This window comes from Mobula birostris, chromosome 19, assembly GCF_030028105.1.
Source record: "Mobula birostris isolate sMobBir1 chromosome 19, sMobBir1.hap1, whole genome shotgun sequence".
NCBI lineage: Eukaryota > Metazoa > Chordata > Chondrichthyes > Myliobatiformes > Myliobatidae > Mobula > Mobula birostris.
Genome location: NC_092388.1, coordinates 57,012,785 through 57,023,566, shown reverse-complemented (window position 1 = coordinate 57,023,566; position 10,782 = coordinate 57,012,785). Strand labels below are relative to the sequence as shown.

At 44.0% G+C, this 10,782-nt stretch overlaps 1 protein-coding gene across 1 annotated transcript; it reads left to right on the top strand.

Moving 5' to 3' along the window:
- The first annotated feature begins 219 nt into the window (after positions 1-219).
- On the top strand, positions 220-10,172 carry LOC140212620 (CD83 antigen-like). The gene is made up of 5 exons (XM_072283653.1): positions 220-325; positions 731-855; positions 3,095-3,317; positions 6,085-6,179; positions 6,436-10,172. Exons 1-5 carry the CDS (start codon positions 262-264, stop codon positions 6,544-6,546), a joined length of 618 nt encoding a protein of 205 aa, XP_072139754.1. The 5' UTR covers positions 220-261; the 3' UTR covers positions 6,547-10,172.
- Positions 10,173-10,782: the final 610 nt, after the last annotated feature.

The window sequence follows — 10,782 nt, the reverse complement described above, 5'->3', positions numbered from 1 at the left end:
TCAGTCCTGGCGAAGGGTCTTGGCCTGAAATGTCGACTGTATTTCTTCCTAGAGATGCTGCCTGGCCTGCTGCGTTCACCAGCAACTGTGATGTGTGTTGCTTGAATTTCCGGCATCTGCAGAATTCCTCAGTGTTTACGGGTTGACAATGCTAAGCCTCTCTCCTCTTCTGGGAAAACGAAACTTAACGAACTGAAAGTATTGCTATCAAATGCGCCTGCGCTGCTGCTGAAGTTTGACTCGCTTCCTCTTGCTTTAACGATGGCGATGGAGCTGCTCTCCTGCTTGACGCCGAGCGCGCTTTTCATCTTAATGCTACAACTTGGTATTTATATTTGTGCTCTCTTCTGGCTGCAGTGTTACTTATCATAGATTCAATGAGCTTTATTTGGATGCGTTGCCACTAAAGACTCTGCAGATGCTGTAAATCTTGCGAAACACGGACTAAATGCTGGCCAGGCAGATTCTGCAGGAGAGTAAACTTGGTTCGCGCCGAGACCCTTTCGTCAGGGCTCACCACTCATAGCATTTTGTATGTGAAGTTAGTTACGATGTTTTATTAGCGTCTACAGACAAGAGGAGATCTGAAGAAACTATCTGTTAAAGGAATTTAGCCGGTCAAGGTTATACAGGGACTGGGCCCGGAATAGTAACCACCCCTTTGCTTCCGCAGTTATTTGCGTTCGTTATATCTTGGTTCCTAACCTGTGATTTCTCGCTACTGTTGCAGGGCTGTTCTGCCTGGGCGGAGAAGCGATCAGCGAAATCTCTGTAATTCTGGGCAAAGAGACGACCTTATCCTGCAGAGACCAGGTGAAGGAGGGTGTCCGGTACTGGGGTATCAGCTGGTACAAGGTACGTAGAGTTATGGCTACTTTGTTGGCCTCTGTTGATGATGCAACTATTGAACGTCTATTTATGCTTTGAGTTGCGGATATGATGTTGAGCAGATGTACAGGTGAACCTAATAAAGAGGACACTATGTGTACGTGGAACCTTAAAATATTGGTGCCACTTTGTTAGACAGCCAGCTGCTTACAAACTTTTCTGTTTATGAGCAGGCATCGAGCCACTAACCCCTACCCTAACCTAGGGTAGTGCCCAGCCTAAAGGTCTGTGTCTTGTGGGGAGACCCTTTAATCAATCACATTCCTGTACAAGCAAGATCCAGGTCGTAAATTAGAAGCTGGGTATCCTATCATCTAGGGCAAAACGGCCTATCCCCATCACCACTGCATGCACATTTGCAAAATGTACCGAGTTACTTCCCATGCAGCTGCAACATGACCTTGGCCACCAAGGATATGAGTGCATGGGACACCACCTCCTTCAAGGCTCTTTCCATAGTTTGTGTTCTTCCTTCTCTATCTCTCTATCTCCCCCTCTCTATCTATCTACCTATGCCTCTATCTCTATCTATCCCTCTATCTCTATCTCACACAACGCCGTAGGGGCACCTTCACCAAAAAGACTGTAGAGTTTGAGGAGGTGGTGCAGTATCACTTTCTCAAGGGGATTTAGGGATGGGCAATAAATGCTGTCTGAGATTACAAACAGAAAATAAATACAAAAGAAAAATGTTGATTCAGGGACTGCAGCAACAGTCACTGAGGTCAGTAACCTGTCCTTTCGGGGAGTTGATTGAGAGAGGTTTTAATCACCACATTGGACACTCCAGGAGTCATTTCACTCAAGCTGTACAGGATCATGACTTCTACAGTGTAGTAAATTTGAAATTGAAAATTAGTAAAAATTCAGGGTTTTTTTGGGGGGAAGTATTTATTTTACTATGTCAGGAAATTAAGGGTTTGAAATATTTTTTGGAGTGGGTGGGGACTGCCCAGAAACTCCAGGAAAAGCCATGCAAATGGCCTAGAAACTCTAAAAATACCCTAGACAGTTCCTTTGCTTCTTCACTTTAAATTGCAGAGAAGCATAAACAATGGTGAATATTTGTAGAGGAAACATGCAATATGCAGCTAGATGTTAAACTTAGAGACAGTCTTATATTTTAGACAGGAAGCCAAAAAGGAACCAACCAGCGTAGGTAATCACTTAGCAATGTCAAAGCTTGTAGAAAACCACATTTAGAATTATATATTGCACCTTTTGGAAAGGTCGCATTATTTTCCCTTTTGGCTGTTGCTGTGTGTTGTGCTGAATTTCCATGAGCGTTCATGTCCAGTGGGTGTTCGTGAGTAGACTTGGGTTCCGTGCTGTAATTCTGTTTGCGTAGTATGTGGGTTTGCATTTGCTTTCTGTTCTCAATTTTGCTAGTACTGGGACATCCCCCCCTCCCCCCTTAAGGTCCTGTGGTTGCAACAGTCTTGACATTACTAAAAATGGGTTGCAATGTCATTTTACAAAAAAAGATGTATCACTAGTCTCATGGCATGATTGAGTAAATTGGCAAGTTTTTATCCCTAGTGGATTTAGTGAATCAATGACGTTCTTGCAGTGACAGTCTTGTGATTTCAAGTTTGCTGTTACTAATACTCATTTTCACCAGATTTTTTTTGCCTCAGTTAGCTGAATTTAAATTACTAAGGGTCTCTGCCATAAACAACAATTGAACTTGCGTAAAAAGACCATGCCAGGTGAGGAGAGCTTGAAGGTATTCATAGCCCGGCTCACCATATTTCTGCTGCCTCTTTGCAAGGCAAATGAATAATATTTCTGTATTTTCCAACATAGAAGCATATCTGTTGGCTTGCTGACTCACAGAGAAGTCTAATTTCCCTGTGACCCATTCTCCCCACATTTCCATCAATCCTATCACCTGCCTACACTAGGGGCAGTTCGCAGTGGCCAACTAATCTTCCAGCCAGCACATCTTTGGGTGGTGAGAGGAAACCACAGTAACCAGAGAGAATCCCACACATTCACAAGGAAAACATGCAAACTCCACAGGACCAGGACCAGCCATTAGGACTGAACCTCGGCTGTTGGAGCTGAGAGGCAGCAGCACTGAATGCCATCCTATTCCTCCACTTTCTCCACCAGGTTTAACTGTTGCAATGGTTCATTTCTCAGCTCCAAATGGAAAGTTATTCAGTACTGTTTAACTCTCTTAGTTCTGTTTACACTTCAACAGGTGGCTGATAATGGGTTATCAGGAATTATTTTCAACAATTTCAAGGAAAAAACTGCCCAGAAGTATAGAGGTTGCGACTTAGCGGTTAGATCGACACCTACCGAACCTTATTCCTTGATTATTTCCAATATCTCCAGTGAAGACTTGGGAACGTACCATTGTTTCTTGTGGGCACCAGTTGGAGAAGAAAATAAAAAGGGATTTGTGAATTTGAAAGTAATGGGTAAGTAGATAATTACCTTATAGCAAGTTTAAAGTTACCATGTAAATTAAAGAACAGTGCAGGTATCACAAGTAGTTGGGAGTATGGGGTTGAGGTTATAGAACAGCTGTAATCATATCAAAATGCAAATAGGATGGGTCTGGCCCCACTCCCGCGCAACACCCCAGTCAGCTGGTCGTTGCCGGCATACCTGTCCTACGTAGAAAAGTTCTTCCAGGAGAACGCCTTTGACCACACCTGCAGGCACTGCAGGAGAAGGACGTGATGGACACAGTAGGGTGGTTCCCTGAGCAGACCGTCCAGTTCATCTGGCAAAATGCCTCATCGCCAGATCTCACCAACAGGCACTAAGACCTCGCCTGGCTGGCGGTGAGAGGGGCCTTCCCAGTCAGAGCCCTCCTGTACACCCGAAATGTCGTCCCCGCACCCCACTGCCCACGGGAGGACTGCAGTGAGGAGGAGTCTGTGACCCACCTCTTTGCACACTGTCAGTTCGCAAAGAGGGTGTGGAGGAGGATGGACGGGCTAGTGTCACGTTTCATCCCCAGCAGCTGCGTAACAGAGGATTCTCTGATCTACGGGCTGTTCCCGGGGACGCACACGGAGACCAACATCCGGTGCTGCTGCCAGATCATCAACTCGGTGAAAGACGCTCTTTGGTCGGCCTGAAACTTGATGATCTACCAGCACATGGAGATGTCCGTGGGAGAATGCTGCCGACTGGCACATTCTCGGCTGCAGGAGTACGTGCTGAGGGACGCACTGAAACTCGGTGCAGCCACCGCAAGGGCCCGGTGGGGAAGGACCACGCTATAGGTTTCTCCACCCGTGGGAGTGGGAGGGGTCAGGTGGCGGGGAGTATACCCCTCAACAATGATGTGGTAAGGTGAACAACTGGAGTGCCACGTGGGTGGCCATAAGTACGGATATGTACTGACTATAATGGAAACGTATGTAAAGGATGGAAAGTTGCTGAATGGTTTATTGTAAATAATTTTATTTTTGAATAAAGTATATTTTGAAATTTTAAAAAATCAATATGCAAATAGAACTGAGGGGCTGGGTTGCTACCTTCCTTGAACTCCTTTAATGGACCAGCTCCTGTCTTAGTGAGGATTTGTTTTCTTACTGCAGTATGTTCCTGTTAATTCAAGGCCAGTTACAGTGAAAGAGTTGCCATGGCTACAGCTAGCTTTTATTGATTGTGATGAGCGGTTGCACAGCTGTTGACAAGCAGCTAATCAATTTACCACATAATTCCACAATCCTCTCATTATGTGTCATCGTGACACGTTAGGTTTTTATGCTAGTTCTTCTGAAGGTGTTGAAGGAACACTTTGTACACTCTGGGACCTCACCCAAGTCAGCCAGCGTGGGGGTTGTGTTCGGTTGTTCAGGAGTCTGGGTCTGGCTGAATCCAGTGATGGCCATTCTGGGTTGAGTTGGCAGAGGTAATGCTTTAGGATTGGTCAGCTGTACCTTCGTATCCTATTCCAGAGACTTTGGGTGGAAATTAGTCCTCAGCTACTGGCACTAAACACACAAATAGTAACAGCTGCTTTTGAAATTCAGATCCACATTCCTCAAGGTCGTGACAACCACAACCTCTTCCCTTTGTAAGAGGTACAAGTCAAACCGTTGGAGTAGTTCCTCTTCAACACCACACACACTGCTGGAGGAGCTCAGCAGGCCAGGCAGCATCTATGGAAAAAAAAAGTACAGTCAATGTTTCAGGCCCAAATCCTTAGGCAGTACTTCCTTTTGATACTTACTAACTTCAAGTTTACCAAGGCTCCTTGCTGCCATGCATGTGCAAATCCTGCCTTATCTCAAGGGGAGTCAATCCCAACTCTCCTTTGAAATTCAGATCTTTGATCCACATTTGCGCCAGGTCAGTGTTGAAGTCTGGATGCGAGTGGTCCTGCTGGAACCCAGGTGGGTGGGTTTTGGTTGGTCTCAGAGTGAAGGAAGAAATCAAAGCTCTGAAGTCACATCGTATCTAGTCTGCTTGATGGGCATCAATTGACCAGGCTCTGTGAACAATGGCAGAGCCCAGTGTGCAAGTTCTCAAGTCTGCAGCAAATATTTTTGGCTAGAAGTGCTAAGCAGATGGTTTATAATGTCTTCACCCTAATGTGCCCATATCACATAAGCCAGTCTTCAGCCAATTTACTTCACTCCATTTGCTGTCAAGTACACTGGGTACAAAAAAAGAATGTGGCACTGGGGAATCTTCAGCTGTAGTTGAAGGTTGCAGTTCAGAACTAATTGTATGTCTAACGACCTTGTTACAGCAGTGGTATCTACAGGAGACCTGCGTGGCAGAGCCTAGGCACAGTGGTTAGTGCAGATGCCCCCACACCTGGGTTTAATCCTGACCTTGATCCTGTCTGCATAGAGTTTGCATGTTTCCTTTGTGACTGTGTTTCCTCCCACATCCCAAATTTGCACTGGTATCTGAAATTTACTGCTTAATGCAGAAAGAATCAAAGTAGAATTGATGAACGTGTGAGAGGGAATAAACTGCAGAACTAGAGGGGGTAGTAAGAGGAGGAGTGAAACTGTTGGAGGATGAGTGTCCTCCTGTATAAGTGTGGGTCACCTCTGCACTGACTGACAGTAACACCCCTGACAAGTAACTCAAGGGTTCCAATGCTCAATAATCTCCAGACTGCTGGAAAATTGTCATCTTCTGTACATGTGAAAATGATGCCCTTTACATCATTTGTTGTCTGGTTTTAACTGAGCTGAATTTTTACTTGTCTAGGTCATACAAGCTCGCTAACTTTGAACTGGATGTTGAAACCCCTAATAGCTATATCCTGCCTCCTTTCTTTACTATGCTTGTATTTTATGATCAAGGTAAGTTTGCTCTACTTTGTACTTTTAAAACAATTACTGCTTATCACTCACTGCTGTTTGAAGGGACCTAGAACCTGCTGGTGTTCACTAGTAACAAAGAGACAATCTCTTATAACTACAGACAAACTCCTATCAAAGGGGAATGAGTAGATTTAAGTCTGTCCTTTGGATTGAAAGTAAAATCAGTATTTCTAACAATGTGTGTGTTTCCTACTCAAAACCACCACCTCCCCGCCCTCCGCCATTCCATTTCCAGAAAATCACCAGAGGACGTGAAAACTATGGAAAGCTAAAAAACACGGATTTGTGGAATTCCATTCAAATTCAAATTGAGGAACCAATCAAGGACAAGCTCAACTCAACGTGACCTTGAGTTGATGGAATGAAAAACTGCACGTGGCAGAATGGAAGCTTCGCATGAGAGGCCTGCTACAAGTACCAGAAGCAAGGCAAACTGTGTGCAGATCGCGAATCAAGTAATAAGGGAATGCTTGTTCCCATTTCCTGTTAAATTCCTATTTGTGCTAAAGTAGCCCAAGTACTTCTTGCTAAGACATAGGAGACTGTGGATGCTGTAATCTGTATCCATAAACAATCTGCTGGAGGAACTTAGCAGTTTGAGCAGCAACTGCTGTGGAGGAGAAAGCGGTAAGTCCGTATTTCAGGTTGAAGCACTGCATCAGAACTTCTGCATGCAGGGTTTCCACCCAAAATGTCCACGATTCCTTTCTCCCAACCGCTGAGTTCTTCCAACAGATTGTTTGTTGCTGCACCTTCCAGCATCTTCAGTGTCTCATCCCTGAAACCCTGCTTCAGACTGATTTAGAGTGGTGAATTAACCAACCAGACCCACATCCCATTGGAATGTGGGAAAAAGCACGATCACCCGGTATCTGTTATCCTGACCTCGGTGTTGTACATGTGGTGTTTGCATATTCTTCAATCGATCATGTGACTTTCCACCGGTGTTCTGGTTCCTTGTACCCACAAAATTTATTGGTAGGTTAATCTTCTGCTTTAAATTGGCCCTTATTGTCTCTTAGTGACAATGTTATATGTGAGAGATTGCATGATACAGAAAAACTTGTTAGGGATCATTCTGGATCTGAGACATTATGGATAAGATAACTATGGATAACTAAAATAAGAATTAGTCTTCAGGAAATAAAATCTGTACACAATTTGATGGGACACTTCTGTCCCGTTGGAACTACATAAGGAAAGAGAATAGGTGAAGGTGGAAGCAACCCACACAGAATGCTGGAGAAACTCAGCAGGTCAGGCAGCATCTGTAGAGGAGAATAAACAGTCAATCTTTCAGGTCGAGATCCTCCATCTGAACATTCCTGCTACTGACACACTTAAAGGGGTATCAAGAAGATGAGGAGAACGTTCCTGTATGAGCACGTTGTTAAAGATGTATCCCTGCCAATGTCTGTTTTGTTTTTGTCTGTTTAGAGATGAAGTGCTTCCTGTATTGGATTGCCTAGTTACACCCACGTGACCACTTAACTTACATCTTTGGATGTAATGTGAAAAACAGAGCACCTGGAAGAAACACACGCAGTCACGTGGAGAATGTACAAATTCCTTACGGACAGTGGTGGGGATTAAACCCAGGTTTCTGGCACTGTAAAGCATTACACTAACTACCACGCTACCGTGCTGCCCCATTTTCTCTCTTAACCTTCTAATTAGTTGTACCTTCATGGAGCCACCCGTCACTGACAGAAAGGGTATATTTTGGATGTCTGGCTTACGGAGCAGTCAGCAGTATTGAACATCCAAAGGGGTTCAAGTTCAAATTTATTGTCATCTGACTGTACATATCTATAACCAAACGAAACACTGTTCATCCAAATCATAGTGCACCCACAAAACTTATGTCACACACAGCACATAAACCAAAACATTATACTTTAAATAAGTTAATAAGATGCAATTTGAAATGTATGTAGTAAAGTGCAGCACGAGTAAACAGTAAATTTATCGCTGTCGCAATGATCAGACCCTGGTGGAAGCAGGGTATTCATTAATGTCACAGCCCGAGGGAAGAAGCTGTTACCTAGTCTATGTTCTATGTCCTAGTCCAGTAGTCCAGGAGATGCTTCTACCTCCTTACTGACGGTAGTCGGTTGAGATTGTGGGTTGGGCCTTTTGTCTAGTAAATGTCACAAATGCGGGAAGGGAGATCCCTCTAATCCTTGGATGTGCTACCATTGTAAATATGAAATTCTCTTTCTTTACCTGACTCTATTTAGAATGTTAATTAAGTGATTACAGCAATTGAAACTGTCGTTAATCAGTTATTGTTATCCTTATGTTGAAAAATTGTAATTGTAAAACATCATTTCAGGAGCAACACACACAAAATGCTGGAGGAACCTAGCAGGCCAGGAGGCGGCATCTGTGGAAAATGTACAGTCAGCGTTTTGGCCTTCTGAGCTCCTCTGGCACTTTGTGTGTGTTGCTTGGATTTCCAGCATCTGCAGATTTTCTCTTGTTTGTTATTTCAGGAGAGTGAGATTCCCTCTCCCTCCCTGAAGGTTCACCGTCTGAATAGACCGGATACAAGTTCCGTATTTAGCAATTATCAGTTTCTGTGTGACTTCAGGACTGATGTGGTTTCTTCAAAGGGAGCATGCATGGACCGGATGGAGGGGAAATAGCATGTGTGGTTCTAAGTGTACAGATGCACACACAACCTTACTTGGCTGTCTGATCTTTGCCGTTAGTGAAATCCTTGGGGTGGGGAGAGGTGTGTAGCCTAACCGAAAGAAGATACCACAGATTCCGTCTTACTTAGCAGGAGGGGATGAGAGACACCAGAGGATTTGGTGTTTCAATACAAAGCTGGTGTTATCAATGGCCCCCACTCACTCTGATGACCAGGGTTCAACCTGGAGCCCTGAATCTCAGCACTGAGTGCACCTCACAGGCAGCCTCTCCACCCCAAGCTCTGGGACAATTCTTGCTCTATGCTAGTGGATACAGGGATTCACAGAGGTGTTTACCAGAACCACCTGTAACCTGATTTGATGTTTTTTTTTTATTGAGGATACACCTACATCACCCAGGCTGGATGTACACAATAAATTACATCACTCTTTGCCCCCAATTACCACACCCTTTCTCATACCAGACATGCCCCACTCGCAATCAGTTTTTCTCATAACTGTGTTTCATAAGAATATTAAATGTAGTTACTGTAGGATTAGAGTAAGCAGCTAGTATATTGATGGGCAAGGGGCCCGTTTCTGTGGTTATTCTATGCTGTGCATTCTGCTCTATTTCGAATGACTGACAACAACCCCTTGTCAGCAGACTCCTGACACTCACAAATTAACTAAATGAAAATGTTTTTTCTAAAATGACCTTGCAGACAAGATCTTGTGCCACAGGTGATGGTTATTTGGAAATTGCCTGGGAAAACAATGAACTGAGGATGTCGAAGGTGTTCACATAAACACATAAGATGCTTCAGCAGCCGATACTTAAAATAATGTTTTATTTAAGTATCAGGGCTGCCATAGAAGACTGGCCTGTTTCTGAACTTCCATTACTAGCCATAACATATCTTTTATCAGCACCCAATTGCCCACCATTGAGAACATCTATCATAAACGCTGCCTGGGCAGGGCGAAAAGCATTATCAGGGATACATCTCACCCTAACCATGGACTTTTTACTCTCCTCCCGTCTGGTAGGTGCTACAGGAGCCTCCGCTCCCGCACCAGCAGGGACAGGAAGAGCTTCTTCCCTGGCTGTGACACTGCTGAACCTCTCCTCACTGCGCTAAGCAGTATTGCATCCGTATTGTACTGTCTCAGTACTTTTATATTTGTGTGCTGTAGTACTTTTTAAATTTGCAGTTATTTTGTAAATAACACTTCTTTGATTTTCTGGTCAGATGCTAAATGCTTTTCACTGGCTTTGTATCTGTACTTGGCACAATAACAATAAAGTTGAATAGTCATAGTCATACTTTATTAATCCCGGGGGAAATTGGTTTCTGTTACAGTTGCTCCATAAATAATAAATAGTAATAGAACCATAAATAGTTAAATAGTAATATGTAAATTATGCCAGGAAATTATGAATCCAGGACCAGCCTATTGGCTCAGGATGTCTGACCCTCCAAGGGAGGAGTTGTAAAGTTTGATGGCCACAGGCAGGAATGACTTCCTATGACGCTCAGTGCTGCATCTCGGTGGAATGAGCCTCTGGCTGAATGTACTCCTGTGCCTACCCAGTACATTATGTAGTGGATGGGAGACATTGACTAAGATGGCATGCAACTTAGACAGCATCCTCTTTTCAGACACCACCATGAAACAGTGCAGTTCCATCCCCACAAGATCATTGGCCTTACGAATGAGTTTGTTGATTCTGTTGGTGTCTGTCACCCTCAGCCTGCTGCCCCAGCACACAACAGCAAACATGATAGCACTGGCCACCACAGACTCGTAGAAATCTAATCTAATCATAGGTCTTTTTTATCCAATGATATTTTACTTGCTTCTCTCCAGAGGAAGATAGTAATAGACTTAGGGTTGACCATTGTGAGTTCTAACATGACACAATGTACCTGTAGAGATCTCAC